Source organism: Balaenoptera ricei, chromosome 12 (assembly GCF_028023285.1).
Source record: "Balaenoptera ricei isolate mBalRic1 chromosome 12, mBalRic1.hap2, whole genome shotgun sequence".
Taxonomy (NCBI): domain Eukaryota; kingdom Metazoa; phylum Chordata; class Mammalia; order Artiodactyla; family Balaenopteridae; genus Balaenoptera; species Balaenoptera ricei.
This window is the reverse complement of record NC_082650.1, coordinates 50254002-50274490: the sequence shown is the minus strand read 5'-3', so window position 1 is coordinate 50274490 and position 20489 is coordinate 50254002. Positions and strand designations below refer to the sequence as shown.

Here is a 20489-nt window from a genome sequence, read left to right as displayed (position 1 = left end):
GCTATTGCCTCACCAAAAAAGTGTGCCTCATTATAAAGAATTTATGACCAATGTTGGCCAGGATGGGGTTCTAGAACATCCATTTTAAAAGTTCACTCCTTAATTTCTTAGGAAGAACAAAAAGAATTGGATGAAATTACAGCAAAGAGGCAGAAAAAAGGCAAACAGGAAGAAGAGAAACCTGGAGAGGAAAAGACAATCTTACATGGTAATATATTTTTTATGCCTCCTCATTTTTATGGTAAACTTTCAGATATTTACTCTGTTCTCTGTTCACATAATATATGTATTGCCTTTACTAATCAGCTGCTAGAATTCATTTTATTAAGAATTATATTGGACAATTTGCATCCCAAAGAAATTATAGCAGACCTCTTCTATATTCTAATTAAAGAGATAGCCACAGATGATTTCTTTTGAAGTGCTAATGAATTTTTTTTTAAAGGTAGATAAAGGAGATTATGGTTCACAGTCTGTTCTTTCCTAAGATAAAGTTGACTCTTTTTGATGTATAACTAGTCCCCCAGTCATTTTAACCTTTTGTTTTTAACCCAAGCCAAATATTCTCCAGGTATGATCACAGTTCATAACTGTTACTAAATTACACTTTAAAAGAATAAACTTTGTTTTTCATATAAGTGTATTGGAGATTAAGATTCTCATACTTACTTTGATTTGTAGAAGGAAATGCATATTCACCAAAATAAATTATATTCTAAACTCTACCTGGTTCATTAGTAACTAGTTATATTGGGGAAATTATGTAGTGACTACCAGACTAAAAGAAGAATTCAGTTCTGATAGTATTGATTATTCTAATGTTATATCACTTATCAAATATATAGGTTTCACGAGGTCACGTTTAGCTTCTCAAGCTCCAGTTTTATCTCCAAGGAGTCTATTTAGTACTGTGGTGCTTGTAGCCATAATAACAATAACAGCCAATATTTATTGAGTACTTACTCTGTGCAGCATGCTACTAAATGCTTTATATATACTATGTCATTTAATTCTCACATGTGACTTTATTGTAAAATCTGGGTTGAAAGTAGAAAAGAGACTGGAAGAAGAACCTGGAAGGACATAAAGGAGGAAAGCAGGGAAAAGGGTAGTTGATATATTTTTGTTTTGTTTTAACTTCCTTCTTATCCTGTTTTGCTTCTGATTCTTTGCCAATGACTCACAAGGCCCAAGTATTATCTTTCCTTCTCTCGCTGTAATTGTACTGCAGTGGAGTCTTTGTATATGCCGCTAAAATGTGTAACTGGATTAAGGAAGTCAGAGCTTATTTAAAGGTCTGATATTCTCTCGATACTTAGGGATTCTAAAATACTACCACTAATTGTAAATAATAGCTATGATTTCAGGCAGTTAAATTTTAGCTGACTCTTGGTCTTAACATCATCAGAGTATTGTTACCAAAACCTTGATATGCAATGATATCCCTATGAATAAAATGTTTGTTATCATTTTAAGAATGTAGATTTCATGACTGTGGCTTTTATTTGTTCACTGCTTTCTTTTGCCTTCTTGTTTCAGTTAAAGAAATGTATGACTATCAAGGCAGGTCCTATCTTCACATACCTCAGGATGTTGGTGTTAATCTGCGGTCACCTGTGCCACCTGAGAAGTGTTATCTTCCCAAAAAACAAATTCATGTGTGGTCTGGACACACAAAGGTAAGCAAATTGGTTGTTTTTGTTTGTTGTAATGTATAACAGTGACACCAACATAAATTTTCAGCTATTGATGTGGGACATTCAATATTTCTAATAAAGATGTAGAGAAGTCAAGATAGAACAGGGAGGTCAAATTGAAGATAAACCGGAGTCAGACTCTGGCGGTACCAACACATATGAGTCACAAGTGAATACTCAGTCTTCAAGGTCATCTGATTGGGCCGTGACATAAGCATTCATGATTCGGTGTCCTATCCCCTTATGGTAGCCCAGGCCTTCGCCTCCAAGTTCCTGCCATAATATTCTTCCTCTTGGGCACCAAGTCAGTGAGTAATGGGCTCGTACTAGCACAAAAGCCTCAGTAATTTTACCTTAGCAATTAGAGTTATCACACTTCAAAGAAGATTAGATGCTCCCTGGTTTATACACTATGATATTCTTAAACTAATGCAGAGACAAGACACTTGAAAATTTTGATGTTAATATTCTTTGTCATCTGCACTGTTCCAACTGATAATTTCCAGCTCTTAGCAAAGAGCAAAGGTACTGAGTAAAAGAAGGAAGAGGAGTGAGGGCATTAGTAACATGATTGACTAAGAATTCCCTTGGGTGAGGAAGTCGGTAATGAAGGTTAAAAAAAAATCTTGTAAAGAGCTTAGCGTCCAAAGGGCTGCTCTTAGAATACTAACGAAGGTTATTCTAGGGTATGATTTTTAGAATGAAGAAAAATAGTAAATTAGGTGGCTTAAAAATACACTGTCTTTCCCTTCTGTTTAATTTTAGCTGAGATTTCAAATGCTTCTGACTGATAATTTTAATTCCTTTTTACAGGGCGTCAGTGCAGTCAGATTGTTTCCCCTCTCTGGCCATTTGTTGCTGTCTTGTTCCATGGACTGTAAAATTAAGGTGAGTTTTCAGTAACAGAGTAGGAGCGCTACAAAGCTAGTGCTTTGGTTAAATCTATTCGGTTAATTATAGATAAATCTGGGTTTGTTAGGCAATTAGAGGCTAATTATTTTCTCTTAAGCCCTGTGAATGCAGCAGTTTATGAACTGCTTCCAGACACGCTGATTCAGATACGGCTTTGTGGTCCAATTGGCTAGGCTCTTTTTTTTTTTTAAGATTTTTTAAAAATTTTATTTACTATTTATTTTTTGGCCACGTTAGGTCTTTGTTGCTACGCGCAGGCCTTCTCAAGTTGAAGTGAGCGGGGGCTACTCTTCGTTGTGGTGCGCGGGCTTCTCATTGCGGAGGCTTCTCTTGTTGCGGAACACGGGCTCTAGGTGCACGGGCTTCAGTAGTTGTGGCACACAGGCTCAGTAGTTGTGGCTCACGGGCTCTAGAGCACAGGCTCAGCAGTTGTGGTGCACAGGCTTAGTTGCTCCGCGGCATGTGGGATCCTCCCGGACCAGGGCGCGAAAGCGTGTCCCCTGCATTGGCAGGTGGATTCCTAACCACTGCGCCACCAGGGAAGCCCTTGGCTAGGCTCTTTGTAAGCTTACATAGCTGATTAGGACATAATCAATCACTTTGGCTTTAGGCACATAAATATTTAATCACCAATAATGCATTTTTATAGAGGTTTTAGATATGTAACTGAGTTAATTTGTACCTTAGTACCTTAAAGGTAGAGAGGACATGTGATAGAAAACCCATTTTTAGAGAGCAGATAATGTAATTCACCCTTTTTCTTCTAAATGCTAGTAGCAGAATTGCTCCCAGCCTCTTCTCACACTTTTTATAGTCTTGGGAAGGTCCAACTTTAGTTGATGTTCAGCTGTAGAGTGTGTGGTAGAAACACTCACTTGCCAATACATGTCAATTTGAATATGGGAAAGCCTTTTAAAAACTTAAATCTGGAAGCATGGTTTTTATCTTTTTTATGTCTTCTGTGTCTGGATCATTATACTGGTCAATAAATATCAACCCTATAGTACTCTTGAGTCTTGGAAAGTTGACTCATGAAAATTTTATTCTTTGTAAATAATTCATGGGTAGTAACAATATATAAAGGCAGCTTTTTTTGATGAGAGCAACCATTTAGGCATTTGCCTCGACTTAGTGGCTTAAAATGACAGGCCAACAGTTTGGAGTAAAAAGCCTTATTTCCTTTAACTTGCAGTTTATACAGACTATGTTAATTGAGATTAAGGTCTCCTGTTTGACCAGTTAGAAAAGCATAGAATTCAATTTGTTCACGTCTGTAAACATTTATTAGGTATCTATTATGTGCAAAGGACTGAGGATAAAAAATTGTTTAGGGGCTTCCCTGGTGGCGCAGTGGTTAAGAATCCTCCTGCCAATGCAGGGGACACGGGTTCAAGCCCTGGTCCGGGAAGATCCCACATGCCGCAGAGCAACTAAGCCCGTGAGCCACAACTGCTGAGCCCACGTGCCACAACTACTGAAGCCCACACGCCTAGAGCTTGTGCTCCGCAACAAGAGAAGCCACCACAATGAGAAGCCTGCGCACCGCAACGAAGAGTAGCCCTGCTCACTGCAACTAGAGAAAGCTCACGTGCAGCAACAAAGACCCAACGCCGTCATAAATAAATAAATAAATAGATAAATAAAATTAAAAAAATAATTGTTTAGGCACTGTCCCTGCTCTTAAGGTGATCGTTTTGTTATGATGTAAATGACCATTGTAGAGGCAGATGCAAGGTATTCTGGTTTCAGAGAGGAAGCATACCTCAATAGGAAGGTAACTAAGTAAGCAGGGGAGGGGCACAGGGAGTAGAGTATGTCTGAGAGGAGTAAATAGAATGAATCAGCATGGTATGTGCTGAAAACCGCAAGTGGTGTGACTGCTAGAGTCTAAAATCTGAGAGGCATAGAATGACTACAATCAAGGCAAAGGACCAGGTCCTGGGGTCCTTTCCTGGTATGCTATGGGAACGGAGACTTTATCCTGTAGGCACTGGGTGGCCAGGAAATGCTTTCTATTTTAGATCATTAGCAACACTGTCAAGGATTGGATTTGAGGCAGGCAAGAATAAAGGTAGTTTCAAAGCTATTGTATTAATTCACTTTAGATGTGATGAGAATTATGAACGTTATATTTTAGTTTAGATTATCATTTTCATAACAGCTTTTATAGTAGTTAATACTTCAGAAAAGTTAAAAAAAAAAACCTTTCAGTACCAAAATGTTATAACATTTTAATAACATATAATTCTTTTAAAAGTAGTTCATAGTATTATATAAGTAGAAACTTTTCATCATAGAAAATATATCAAATACAGAAAAGAACAAGAAGAAAATGAAAACCACCTGTATAAGCTCCATCTAAGTTCTCTTGATTTCAGAGTTTAGTTTTAAAGTGTGTGTGTATGTGTGTGCACATGCGTATGTGTGTAGTCCAAACAGTCCAAGTCACTAACAGCACCGAACAATATGTTTAATGATATGTAATGCCTTTGGTTAAATAACCTGTACACACACAGATATGCACATACATAGCTGGCATACGACTATTGTTAGTGATTGATAGTTGTCATTTTATCAAAGTCTTGTATTAAATTTAATGTTTCTGTGTGTTGTTTTTTCTCCAGCTATGGGAGGTTTATGGAGACAGGCGCTGTCTGCGAACATTTATTGGTAATACTTCTTTTCTCTCTGGCTATAAATCTGTTTGGAAAGACTTTTTAAACTACAATAACAACATTAACAGTAATTTTACTACACTGATATGAAGGAAAGCCTTCATAGACTTGAGCTGAGTCTTGAAGGAGGGGTATGTCTCCCCATGTAGACAGAAAGAACTAGGAAGAGCAGCAGAAGCTAAAGCAAGAGTGGAACGAGAAAGCATACTGCTTTGAGGGAACCACTTATACTTCAGAATTGTTAGCGTGAGGGATATAGTAAGAGATGACAGTGGAGAAAAGCAGTAGAGGAGGGCAGAGTATGGAAGACCTTTAGACTATCCTGGGGGCCTTGGGAAGCCAACCACTGAACTGCTCTTGCAGGAAAGCAACCGTGATCAGATTTGAAGTTTACAAAGATCACAGTGGCAGTATGGAGGATGATTTGGTGGGGCAGGCCTGGAGGCAAGAAAGTGATTTACAAGGTTATTTCATTGGTCTGGATTAGAGATAATGAGAGCCTGAACTAAAGCAGCAGAGAGAGAGGAAAAACAATCAAGAGTTAAAACCAATGGGACTTAGTTAGCAAGTGAGTGATAAGAGTGAGGCAGGAATCTAGAGTGACTGTCAAGGTGGCTGGAAGAATGGTGGTGCTACTCATGAAGATGATGAGATTTCAGACTAATGGAATTTGAGCTGCCTTTGAGATACTGAGATAAAAATGTCCAGTAAGCAATTAGATAGCCAGATGTTGAGCTTTGCAGAGAGGTTGGGAATTGGCAACAAAAACAGATACAGAGATAAGGTTGAGAGAATTCCTTGAAGGAAAGAAAGCCAAAAAGAGGACAGCTTTGTGGTAGACTAGCCTTGTTGGTAGATACTAGTTTATTGTCTTTGTCAGATTTTGTGTGAAGGCTAGTTATGTTTTGAAATTTAATTGTACCAAATTGAAACAGTATTTGTGTGAATTATATTGGCTCTGTTTTTAGATTTAAGTGGGGGTCCATTCGGCAGTACTTCCTTACGATTTTAGGGCCTCACTGCACAAATAAATACTGCCCGAGATGCCAGGGCAGCCCAGAAGAAGACTTGTGGGAAGGCTCTCAGCAGCGTACAGGGAACAAAATGCTTCCTGCGACATAGGGGATTTGGTCCCCATCTGTCTCCCCTGCACTGGCAGTTTTTCAGTGGAAAACTGAAAATTTCCTACTTAGAAAGATGATAGCAGCTCTGACTGGGACTCCTGCTGTACAAAAGAATGCCTGATTGCCGTGACTGGAGGTCATTGGTGGTAGTGGTTCAGGGCCCCTGGGTACGGCTGACAATTTGTGCCATGCACATTTTGCACAATTGTACTTGGCAGTCTTTGTCATGGTGGGATGGTAAAAAATAGGAAAGTTTCTGCTTTCATTTAGTCATATTTTATTTGCCCCTGTAACTTTCAGAAGAGTTCACTGGTCGGGCAAGACTGATTTCCAAGGAAAGCACCTTAACATTAATTTATTGTCAAATGCCATTTTAAAACTAAATAATAGTTAATATTTGTTTTCAAAAAGGTTTAGTCTCTGAGATTCTGAATCCATTTCTACGATATTTGGGAATGTGATCACAGAAATAGACAATTATTGAACAAAGGCCACACTTTTCATGAACTTTAGGTTTAGGTCACTTTGTTTTCACTTCCAGCTTGGCAAGTAATCTCAGAGTGAACCTTCAAAACGTTACCAGCCATTTCTCTTTCATTGGCAATAATTGGAGTATTGTGTTTCCTTAAATTCTTTTGACTGTTTAGTCATCAGCTGTATGTATTACATATTAAGAGAGTGCATGAGAGACTTTTTAAAACAAAGTTACATCTTTTCTCTTGGTTCTTACCTAAATTTTATGCATCAGAATCACCTGAGGAGCTTTTCAACGGGGAAAAAAACCACCTACATTCCCAAGCCCACACATAACATATTCTGAGTCAGTAAATCAGCATGTGGGGTTCCAGTGATTTTGACTCACAGCGTGGCTTGAAAAGTACTGTTTAGTGCTCTTTCTCTTATGGTGCTTATATTTTAAAAGGACATACTTCACCTCACCTCCATTTCTATTGTATCTGCCTTTAGGTCACAGTAAAGCTGTTAGGGACATCTGCTTTAATACTGCAGGAACACAGTTCCTCAGTGCAGCTTATGACAGGTATCTTAAGCTCTGGGACACTGAGACAGGTAAGAGTTCACTTATACTAACACCTATTTACCTTATAAATTAGTGTTTTTAAATGAAACAATGTGAGTGGTCTTCTGTGGTAAAATGGGACCTTCCCTAACTGCTGATTCTCATATCATTGACTATCAGCTAATATCACAAAATGTTTGTAGAGTTGAAACTCAGCTATATAAGTAGCTCTTTTACTATGAAATTTCTTTTCCACCAAATATTTACAATTTATAAAGCAAATATATTGATAGACAAGGAAATTTAAAAATTTCCGTAGACTATTTAATTGATCTTTTTGTTCCCCTACATAACCTAGCACACTGCATTGCACATCATAGAAGCACAATAAATACCTGATGAGCAGAATTAAATTTAATTGCCCCACTTGGTTAAAATGTAGGTCTAAACTTCCATGGGCAGATTGGTTTTATATATTCACAGACATATTGATTACATCAGCACATTGTGGCTAGTATAATTTTATATAATTAGAGAACCGTCTTTCATCCTACTGAGTTTTAAGGATAAAGAAAATAGGTAATAGTTATTGAACACTGTTTACCAGGCATTGTACTAAGCGCTTATATTGCAGTATCTTGGTCAATCCTTAAAATATCACTATGAGATTAAATACTGTTATTGTTATAGACGAGGAAACTGAGGCTTAAGAGGTAACTTTTCTAGGGTCACACAGCTAGTAATGGTCGAATTGGGTTCAAACCAAGGTCTCTGTAATGCCAAAGCCCATACTCTTAACCTCTTTGGCAGTGGTCCTCAACTCTAGCTCCATATTGTAATCACCTGGAGAACTTTATCTGCTCTGCAATTGATGATACAGATTTACTTTTGAATATACTATTTTTAATCATTAAACATCCATGAAAAGGAACAATGTAGTTTACAGTAAAGAACAAGCAGGTTGCCATTCCTCAAAATTTATTAGCAAATGATCTCTAGATCTTAATCCCAGGGTTATCTTTAAATGGTCAAATTTATTTTACCTACTTTAATTTGGGTCTTTGGTTTTAGGACAGTGTATATCAAGATTTACAAACCGAAAAGTACCCTATTGTGTCAAATTTAATCCTGATGAAGATAAGCAAAATCTCTTTGTGGCTGGGATGTCTGATAAAAAGATTGTGCAAGTAAGTCTTCTCACAATATTTTTATTAAGATTCCTGAGCTTTACACTGTATGAGGGGCTAGAATAAGGAATATTAACTTGTTTAATGTTTGCTGCTTCTAGGGAGTGCTGATGCTCTAGTCTTGGAAGCAGTAAATCTATAAAAACACGATATTGGAGATCTTTTTTCCTTCTCCATTTTCCACAGTTACGATCTTTGTTTTCATAAATCTGCTCTTTGCCATTTCTCTTATTTCATATACAGTGGGACATTCGAAGTGGAGAAATTGTACAGGAATATGATCGGCATTTGGGAGCTGTCAACACCATTGTTTTTGTTGATGAGAATAGGAGATTTGTGAGCACATCTGATGATAAGAGCCTAAGAGTTTGGGAATGGTGAGTTTTTATTAGTAGAAAATCTAATTAATATAAAGCAAACAATTTAAAATTTTGTTGTGAAAGATAAAGGCTGATAATATTCAACAATCTGAATATTTTCACAACTGTGATCTCTGGCCTGTCAGTCAAACTGGTTTAACTATTTAGGTATCCAGAATATGAAAATAAAAATTTAAACATGCTACTTTTCATAGTCTTTAGATAATCTATCTAAAGAATATGTATTTTGAGTCCTTTTTCTTGCACTAGTAAAAAAGCTTATATAGTGCCATCTTACATTCTTTATTAGGTATCTTATTCATCTTTGCAAAATGACTGACGAAAAGTAGGGGTCACACACGTATACACTGTGTTGCTTATGCTAGGGATTGAGCATAACATCCTAGCATTAGAACCAACCCAAAGAAAATATTTTTTAAATCTCTGAATTTTGTAAATGTCTGCATTTTGATTATTCAGTACTGAAAATTGCCCCATGTCATCACCCTTGTGTCCTGCTGTTCATAGCCCATAATGTTTTACTTGTAGAGTATAATCAGAATATATTGCTTAATTTTGCTTTCCTAGAGAAAAAAACACTTTTCTAAAGTCAAGAAATACTAAAGCTAATTTCACTAAGTATCTATCATAGACCATGTTTTATAGTTGATTTTCAAAGCAATGCATAATAATCTTTTTGTTAGAGTTAATGTTTGGTTGGAACCCAGCTTGTTTTGATAGTCAATTATAAGGCACAACTCAACTGTGGTTACAGCCTTGCGGGGACGAGAAACTATCTTCCTACCCCCAGAAGTTGTTCAGCTGTAGGAAGTGAGAAGCCTTGAACTACAGGCAGTAGTTTCCTCCTGAGTCTGTTTGGGGACCTGAGCACGTCCCTAACCATTGTCAGGACAGTTTGGGTAACTGAAGATTTAATGTAATTTAACTGCAGTTTCTCCCATCACCAGTATACCCCTCCAGATTACCCCCAATTAATGGAGAGTTGACTGTACTTTATACACAGTCTTAACATCATTCTTAATGTCCATGGTTTGAGACTATCTTATAACTAAGATCTCTCCTACTTCAGAAATGATGTCACATGCAGAGGACGTGATAAGGATATCATTTTATATGAGCCACCTTAGACCATTTGCACAACAAGCTAGATAGTTTAGCATACATATAGCTGTTTTGTTTTATGTACTTTAACAGTTTGATTATACTTAAACTTTCAGGTGTTTCTATCAGATATTTTCAGCTCCATTTGAAAATGTGAAGTAGTATAAAAGAAATTGGTAAATGTTTGAATGATGCACCAATTACAGGGCTTTTAGAACACTTGTGTATGTTTTCTAAATTAGAGCATTGGTCAGTAAAATATTTTGATTAAATGATCATGTTTCTTTTTTTTCCTTCTCAGAGCTTAAGAAATACTCCTAAGACTCATGATACTGTGTCATTATAAATGATGACATCCCGTAGATTGTAGTTTAATTCTCACTTGCTATTAGAGCCTTCCTAACCAATCCTCACATGAGATTAGGCATCTTCTCTATCATCCCACAGACACCCTTTGCTTCTCACAGCTTTTTAGTTCTTGCTTATATTCTCTTCCCTGACAAGTTCTTTTTTTTTTTTTGAAGTATAGTTGATTTGCATCAACTATATTGTTGCATCCTGATGAGTTCTTAATCATGAGAGAAAGAACTGTGTCAGTCAAACTCTCCATCTGTCTTCAACACCAGCACAGTGCCTGGCATGTGGTATGCACTGAATATCTAAGGAAATCATTGTCATAATTATTAATGATGTTACATTTATTGAGCTCTTTCTATGTCCCAGGCACACTAAGTATTTTACATGAACTATTTCATTTAATGGGCAAGTAATCTTACGAGATAGGTGTATTTCCTATTCCTGTTTTATAGATAAGGAAACTGAGATAGATTAAGTAATTTGCCCAAGGTTCCACAAGAAACGAAAGAGCCAGAATTCAAACTCAGATGCAACTGATTCCAAAGATTTTTTTGTTTTTTTTAATAAATTTACTTATTTTATTTATTTATTTTTGGCTGCGTTGGGTCTTCGTTGCTGCGTGCAGGCTTTCTCTACTTGCAACGAGCGGGGGCTACCCTTTGTTGTGGTGCACAGCTTCTCATTGTGGTGGCTTCTCTTGTTATGGAGCATGGGCTCTAGGCATGCGGGCTTCAGTAGTTGTGGCATGCAGGCTCAGTAGTTGTGGCTCGCAGGCTCTAGAGCGCAGACTCAGTAGTTGTGGCACACGGGCTTAGTTGCTCCGCAGCAGGTGGGATCTTCCCAGACCAGGGCTTGAACCCGTGTCCCCTGCATTGGCAGGTGGATTCTTAACCACTGCACCACCAGGGAAGCCACTCCAAAGATTTTTTTTTTTTCTTTTTCTTTTTTTCTCCCCAGTTTTATTGAGGTATAAATAAAATTGTAATGTATTTAAAGTGTACAACACAATGATTTGATATACATATACAGTGTGAAATAATTCATTAACCCTTAATTAACATATCTATCACCTCACATATTTACTTTTTTGTTTGGTGAGAACACTTACGTTCTACTCTCCTAGCAAATTTCAGTTATGCAATACAGTATTATCAACTATAGCCACCATGGTGTATACACTAGAACCTCAGACCTTATTAATCTTACAGATAAAAGTTTGTACCCTTTTACTAGCTTTGCCTAATTCCCTGCCCACCCCTCCACCCAGCCCCTGGCAGCCACCATTCCACTCTCTATTTTTATGAGTTTGACTTTTTTTTTTTAAAGACTGCACAAATAAGTGATACCATGCAGTATTTGTCTGACTTATTTCACTTAGCATGACACCCACCCTCCAGGTTCACCCAAAGGAACCTTGGTTTTCTTAAACAATACTATACAAACTAAGACTATTATACAGTTTTAAAGAAGAATAGGAGATTGTAATTAGATATTGAGCATCCTGTGGTATCCTAATTGCCTAAATTCTAAATTCATGAGATATTATAGGCATGTTTTCTCCCAAAGGCATTTATTTTTCTTAAAATGTTTTTAAAAGAAAATTTTACAGTGGTTGGCACTAATGTCTATCTTTTATCTTTAAAATTTCATAGATTTTTGTTAGGTTTTTTTTTTGGTTTTTTTTTTGATGATCTCATTTCCAGACTGAAGATTATTTGTAACATAAGTTACTAGCTTATTATGCTGATTTACAATTTCTAATTAGAATATAGTATTATGTTTATTAAATAGAACTATGCCTACCATTTTTACTAGCAATTATGAAGTTCACAGGTGTTCATATTCTTTTCATGTTACAGAGCTCATTGTACCAAGAGTCCTTGAAGTAAGGGATCTGTTTAAATTTTAGTAAACCATTGATTGATATGAACCTGAACTATCGTTAACTTAATTTAGAAAATGCTCTTATTTTTAAATTCATGTTATAAAATTATCAGCCACTAATAATGAGAAGGGAAAAGTATTTGAACCTTTTTAAGATTGAGGCTCTTCTCAATACATTTGGGTCATTCTGAATGTCAGTTCTCACTGGTGCCTTAGAGGTATAAAGGGTTGGAGATTTGATAAATGATACTGTTCTTCAGGTTATACCTGAAAACGTTTTCCTCCAACCAAGACTCTGATAGAGTTTTTTCCAATCATTTGCTTCTTCTTCTGGGTTGATAGATGGTTAGAGAAGATGCTTACTTAAAAGGGAAATTATTATTATTGTTATTGTTATTCTAATTAATCAAAGTCTTTGAACTTGAACCATGGTTTGAAATTGAAATTGGTGCTTTATAGTCTGTATTTTCATCAGATTACATTTCCCACACATTACTCTATAAAAAACAATTCTGATGTCTCATGGTCTCTGAAGGACCAAAATCCTTCAGAATTAGTAAGGAATTTTTTTATCATGGAGAATATTAAAAATGAAAAGAATTTTGGATGGGTCTAGATTTAGGTGACTAGTTTTGGATTTTTGTTGTTTTTGTTTTATCTTTTGTATCACTCACAAGAAAAAAATTTTAATGCTTTTTCTCCTACACTGTACACATTTGGAATACTTTACAAATAAGCTGAAAATAGAAGATGTCCAGGTACCAAGCACTTAATCTACCTTACCCATCCCTTACCCATCTGGATGGGCTCGACCTGCTTGCAGATCCCTGTACGTCTTTGCCTACCATCTATCTACTTGCATTGCTGAAAGCTCTTTAGCACTCTCACCTGCTTGCAGAGTAACAAGTTATGGTTGACTGGCAGGTAAAATAAGAATACTTCCCTGTAGGCTTGCCTCAGACATCTTGCATCTGCCTACCGTGGTACATTTTTAGATGAGTTCATTATTAAAGAACTTACAGTAACAGATTTTTTTTTTAACATGAAGGCCAAAGTTTAAATCAAATAGAGATAGAAAACAAAATCACTGACACTTGTAATTATCATGGAAAGTCATTTGTAAAGTAAAAGCTTTATAATAATCAATAGAATGTCATTTTGTGGTTTTCCTTCCTCCAGGAAGTTTCATGAAGGGTTCATTAAATATATAATTTCAAGAGCATCTCTTTTGTTTCAGAGATTATTCTTCTAAAAGTACTTTTAAAAATTACTATTCTGATATGCTATTTTTAATTTTTAGGGATATCCCTGTGGATTTCAAGTATATAGCAGAACCCAGCATGCACTCAATGCCTGCAGTGACTTTGTCTCCAAATGGTAAGTTAGTAGATAGTGTTTTTAAATGAGCTCTGTTTTCAAAAGAGCCTTGGCCATTCCCTCCTAGGGGAAGTCTGTCACGGTGCCATACTTATATAAGGAAATCTTTTCAGTATTAGAAATAATCACTGGTTTTCATGTGTGAGTCACCTCACCCATTCTCTTGTTTTTTTAAAAAGGTAAATATAAAAGAAACGATGATTTGCAACTAACGTTGCCCGAGCATCTAAAGATTTCCATCTGAGAATCAGGATTTGGTTTTTTTTTTTATATAATTCTCCTTCCAACAGAATCATGTTCAACAGCTCACTTAGTGATTTACTGTGAGCTCTTTTTCTTTCAGGGAATAGGAAATTTTGTTCTGGTTCCTCATAGAGAACACCGTAGCAATTTACTGTAAAAGATTTTTTCAGGCAAAAATTTAAAAGATAAATCTAATACCGTTTTCTATTTAATAATTCATTGCCTTTTAAGTACAAGTACTACAGATATACTGATATAATTCTACATGAGGATATTAAAGTGGAGGATCCGATATTTGGGCAGCATTGTGAACTCACATAGCTACTGTGAGTATAGAGCAAGGAAGAGGGGACAAGAAAGAGTTTGCTCTTCTAGTCGGGGCATCTGCCACAGGCAAATCAATGATCATCTGTCAAATGCCCTATGATTTTTATGAGAAGAGCAACCTCACTGGGTGCTGTTCTGATAATCACTATACTGTATACAGTCACATTTGTCACTGTGCACCTGAATTTCATATAGTGTATTTTTAAACCATCCATTACAAATACTGTGCCCATCTTGAACAAGGCCATTTACCCAGTCAGACTGTGAGCATTGTTAGGGTCATCCCTTAGTTAATCATGTTTACAAATATATAGGATGTAAAGATACTGCAGTTAAGACTCTAGTGGCTTTGGTGAATCCTGGGTAGATAAAAGCAAGGTGGCCCAAATTGAAAAATGGGCAGAAGACCTAAATAGACATTTATCCAAAGAAGACATACAGGTGGCCAGTAGGCACATGAAAAGATGCTCATCACTGCTAATTAGAGAAATGCAAATCAAAATTACAATGAGGTACCACCTCACACCAGTCAGAATGGCTGTCTTTAAAAAGTCTACAAATAATAAATGCTAGAGAGGGTGTGGAGAAAAGGGAACCCTCTTACACTGCTGGTGGGAATGTAAATTGGTGCAGCCACTAAGGAAAACAGTACGGAGGTCCCTCAAAAAACTAAAAATAGAGTTGCCATATGATTCAGCAATCCCACTCCTGGGCATATACCCAGACAAAACTATAATTCGAAAAGATACATGCACCCTTAGTTCATAGCAGCACTATTTACAATAGCCAAGACATGGAAACAACCTAAATGTCCACTGACAGATGAATGGATAAAGAAGATGTGGTACATATATACAATGGAATACTACTCAGCCATAAAAAAGAATGAAATAATGCCATTTACAGCACAATGGATGGACCTAGAGATTATCATACTAAGTGGAGTAAGTCAGAAAGACAAAGACAAATACCATATGATATCACTTATATGTGGAATCTAAAATACGACACAAATGAACATATCTATGAAACAGAAACAGACTTACACATATAGAGAACAGACTTGTGGTGGCTGGGGGAGGGGAGGTAGGGGGAGGGGAGGTGGGAGTTTGGGGTGAGCAGATGCAAACTATTATATACAAAATGGATAAACAACAAGGTCCTACTGTATAGCACTGGGAACTATATTCAATATCCTGTGATAAACCAGAATAGAAAAGAATATAAAAAGAATATATATCTGTGTAACTGACTCACTTTGCTGTACAACGGAAATTAAACACAACATTGTAAATCAACTATACTTCAATAAAAATTTTTTTAAAAAGTAGTGTGGCCCACAACAACAGTTACTAGAATTTTTTTAGTCATATCTTTTTTTGTACAGTTTTATTTAATAATCCTAGGTTTTCTCACCTGGAGTTTATCTTTCCTCTTCCCATAATTAACATAAATAAGTCTCTTTCTCTCCATGGTTCTATTGTTTATACTTACTACAAATTAATTTCATTTCATAAAATTTAGTTTTATTAACGCTAAACTCAGAGTTTTTGTATATCCTAATTTAAACAAAAAAGCTTTTATAGGAAAAGTACTAAATGATATAAGATTGTATGAGCAAAATCCATTACTTTATATATAAATACCTCTCACCAGCAACAAATTTGTAACACTTTACAGGTGGTATGGTAAATTAATTTTCCTACTATTATGAAGTATTTGGGAACAAAGTAATATTAATGACCGAAAAGACTTAAATAAAGTGTTTTTAACATTTTCAGTCTTCCTCTAAAATGTCTCATTTATTGAATTTACAGGGAAATGGCTAGCGTGCCAATCAATGGACAACCAAATCTTAATTTTTGGAGCACAGAACAGATTTAGATTAAATAAGAAAAAAATTTTTAAGGGCCATATGGTAGCAGGCTATGCTTGTCAGGTAGACTTTTCACCAGACATGAGGTAAGTTTAAACCTTCTCATGTATTCCCATATTCATATATAATGATATAAACTACTGCTGTACAAATAACACTGTACAAATCACTTTTATATATGTAATTGTATGAGAACTGTTCAGATTGTCAAAATGCCAGATAAAAGGCAAGAACAAATTAAGACAGCTGCATTTGGCTTTTAAGTTCTTCAGTGTGTCTCTTTATATTGTTTAGTTCTGTGCCCTTTTACCACATAATGAATCCCTGTCTTTATAGGCTATGTCTTTCTTTCTTTCTGCGTTTCTAAGCAAGGCTGGGAGGACTGTAATCTCTATATTACTGTGATTGAATGAGCACCAGAAGAATTAATCCTGTATTGTAGGGTTGAAGTTAACAGTTTCACTACAGCTTTTCTGTGCTGAAACCTCAAATCCATCTTCTGGTCACACTAGATTTGTGAAGCCTATAGCCTTTCTAAGAGTGAAACTGCATTCATTCCCCTATTGTTAGCTAAAATATATGGGTATCACTAATTTAGAAATCCCTGTAAACTTGTATGTTTAGCCTGGTAATTGGGATTTAGACTCCTACCTCTGAGTGAATCTTGGACATATTCAGAAGCTCTTGGAGCCAAAAATGATTATGCAGGTGGTAGAGTCCACTATAGTTGAATGGGTCTACATGTGTTTGCTGGCTCTGTATGAAATTGGTTCCCTTACACTGTTTCTGACTGTCTAGAGAGTGACTGTGATACCGCATTCACTGTGGCCCCTGGCTCTCCCAATCGTCCAAGTTAAAAATAATTTTTCACTCTTAGATTGGTCACTCAGTGGGGAGGTTTTTTGATAGAAGTTTAAATTATAGACTGCTTTATACTCTACCTTATTATTCTGAGTATTATATAATCACAGTGATTTTTTTATGTTAAGGTGAAAAAGATAAATTCTTTCTCTGTTCCTCACCCACTTTACCAGTTTAAGGTGTTTGAATAATTTGAATTTATTTTTCTTCTCATTACAGCTATGTGATTTCAGGAGATGGAAATGGAAAATTAAACATCTGGGACTGGAAGACCACAAAACTCTACAGTAGATTCAAAGCTCATGATAAAGTGTGTATAGGTGCAGTGTGGCATCCTCATGAAACATCTAAAGTCATAACTTGTGGTTGGGATGGTCTCATTAAATTGTGGGATTAATGGGATTAATCCTTATACTATCTAGGATCATTTTTGATCCAATATCATATTTAACTATATTTAATTATTAAATGTGTTGAATGACAACTTGATTTACAGATTATGATTTTCTTACATGGCCTTATGAAGTTGAACCATTGTTTAAAAAGAAAAAAACTTTGTAAATTTGGCTCATATAATTTCATTGGCAACTTCATTTTGTTCTTTATAGATGTTATTTATACAGAGAATGACCATTAACTTTATATTTGACAAGTAGTTATTTTTGGCAGGCAGTTTGGGTTTACCCCCATGACGTACTGAAAGGATCCCTTTAGAGCTAAGAAGGAATCCCTAGTGGATTACCTCTTCAACAAAAAGGGAAGAACAGGGATGGTATAATTTAATGTGAATCTGATAGAAGGATAAAACCACCCACAATTACTGTTCCCATTATTTTCAGTGGGTCAAGTTCTAATCTTTTGGATTCAGGAGTTCCACTATTTTTTATGACATATGTTGTGTCTGTTTAGTTGTAAGCCAGCAATCTTCTCTGACTGCAGCATTCCTCTAATTTTTAAACAAACAGTGTAAAATAAAAATCAGTCCAGAGTTCTTTTGTTGACTTTCTTCTTGATCAGTATAGACAGGATTGTATATAATTAGAGAATTACATTATTTTTGAAGATGGAACTCAAGAGGATGAATCAAGACTTTGAACTGTATTTGTATTTACTGTCCAATAAGGACCTGGCTACACTTTCAGAAATCAGGGTCTCCTAGGTCACTCACCTCTTCACAGTTGTTACTACTGAAATACTCCTCATAGGAGATTGGATGTGAGGACATAGTTCAAAATGTCAACTTGTAATTTCTTTGAACGTGTATGTTTTATCTATAAAATTAATCTGATTTTTCTTTTGAATATATTCAATAAAACTTTTTAAGATTAGAAAAATTTTAAACTTCTTTCCAAATCTTTGGGTAAAATTGACACTCCAGGAAGATGGCTAGGTTTCCCAGTTTGAGAAGCAGGGACTGTGATTGGTTAAAAAAAATTTTTTTCAACTTCAGATTGTGAAATCAAGATAGCCTTTTAAATATAGTAACCGAGAGCACTTTAGTTTGACAAGCCATTTCTCCTGTTTTTTTTACAAATCTATGTTAGATGTTTGAATGTAGTATGAAATATTTCAATACCATGCTGTAAAAGATTGGTTCATAGCTGCTCAGAGTGCTGACTTGGAGACCAGAATCATGCTGAGTGTTGATATCCTAGGAACATCATTAGCTCTGAGTCCTGGGCCATCAAGAGCAGTTCATGCTCCGTACCCTTAGAACTTCCATTTTTAAACATTAAATTTTAAAAGACCTGGTATAGATGACCTGGTGCTACAGCCACATATAAATAAATTTCAAAGAAGAAAATAGAAAAAGAGAATGAAAGTGGTAGAGATGTATTTTTGGACACACAGGCACTCAAAGAAATAAGAATACACTGCCTAGCTGCTGTCATTTCTATTTCTTTATCTGCTGGGAAGGGTGGCTGCCATTTCCTGGAGAGGAAAAAATTCAGACAGGAGCTTTTCTTTAGTCCCAACCACTGGTTTTAACAAATGTGAATTACTGAAATATGATGGGACAAAAAGAATTAATCATACATTTGAACTATCTTGTTCAGCACCAGTATTGTGTATGTTACAAATCATAATTTCGAAATCTGGGTTTATTTTATTGTGTTTTTAACTGTTTCTAAACTAAGGAACTGTATATAAAGTCTCTTTTTTTTAAAAGATTGTATTTTTAAATAAAGCACTTTTGTAGAAAGTGTTATCAAAATTTTCATTCTTAGTCTCCTTTTAAGTCTTAACTGAGACACCACATTAAACCATTTGCATATTTTAAATGGGTCATTTTCATTTTCTGGGGAGAAGTGATGCTTTAAAGGTGAGTATAGTATATTAATGGGTTTATTCTAAATAAATGACAAAAATACAGGGCAGTGTCCTCAGAGCACATAGATTAAGTTTAACACAGTCCATATTTATTCACTTGGTGCCACTGAGTCATGATTGCATTCATTTTAGAGTATACAAATGAGTGGGGTTCTTTTCCAGCATAAGAAAGTTTCCAGATTATGTTGTGACTGGAATTAAGTGGTTACCATCTGGTTCCTTTTCCTCACTGCAACCCTTTTGTCACACCCAGGACAGATTTCCTTCCTAAAAGTTAGAATGAAAGTGATGCTTTAGTGAAGGTTTAATGAATATTTCAATACTGAAGCACAGGCTGGGAATATGTTGTCCTAAATAGGGAGCCAGTTTTTTTTTTTTTTTTTTTTTTTGGGAGCCAGTTTTAAGATAAGGAACAGGGAGTAGCCTCAAACAGGCACTTCTCTAAGTAGGACAGTATAGAGTGATTTTTGAGGATACATTGTGAGGCTGGTTAATGTCCTTAGCATGTTTATTAATTACCTGGAAGAAAACATGGACAATGAAATAGCAAACACTTGGATGGTAGGTGTAAGAATTGCAACACTAGCAACAATTATAGAGACTCTACTTGAAGAATACTGTTTCTCAGAGTGTAGACTGAGAACCACCTGGAGATGGTATCACTGAGATACAGAATTCAGAAGAAAGTAGTGTTTGGTTGAGGAAACCATAGTGAATTCAGGTATGGAGAAGTGAAGTGTGAAGTGCCATCCAGGACAAAATATCCATCAGCAGTATTAACTTTGGGTCTCAAAGTGAGACCTAGGGAACACTTGCTATATTTCATCAAAGATGCAGGTTTTTCACATTTTTAACATCTCTGAAATAGGGCTATGTCTTAAAATCAATGACGTGTCATAGTTTAATTGGCAGCATTCTTTCTTAATGGATCATAAAATAACTGATGAAATACAGTGTAAACAAGGCAATTACTAAGGGACCTAAGAAGGAGAAGAGAAGATCCAGTGGAAAGAAGATTACATCTTAGCAGCTGGTTCAAAATTCATGTTATCAAATATTTATTTGATCAGTGGGTAAATAAAATGAATGAACTAGCAAAAGACTGCAATTTTACAAATACTATATATTCAGTCCCTGGT

At 35.9% G+C, this 20489-nt stretch overlaps 1 protein-coding gene across 1 annotated transcript in view; it reads left to right on the top strand.

Annotated features, from left to right (window-relative positions):
• The window catches only part of CDC40 (cell division cycle 40), a 54191-nt gene extending 35036 nt beyond the window's left edge, over positions 1-19155 (top strand). The window contains exons 6-15 of the mRNA XM_059941419.1: positions 112-208; positions 1540-1679; positions 2511-2585; positions 5234-5279; positions 7375-7476; positions 8498-8613; positions 8857-8990; positions 13636-13712; positions 16100-16244; positions 17239-19155. Coding sequence (XP_059797402.1) covers positions 112-208; positions 1540-1679; positions 2511-2585; positions 5234-5279; positions 7375-7476; positions 8498-8613; positions 8857-8990; positions 13636-13712; positions 16100-16244; positions 17239-17416 — 1110 coding nt within the window. The 3' untranslated portion in view covers positions 17417-19155. The remainder of the gene's footprint in view (positions 1-111; positions 209-1539; positions 1680-2510; positions 2586-5233; positions 5280-7374; positions 7477-8497; positions 8614-8856; positions 8991-13635; positions 13713-16099; positions 16245-17238) is intronic.
• Positions 19156-20489: the final 1334 nt, after the last annotated feature.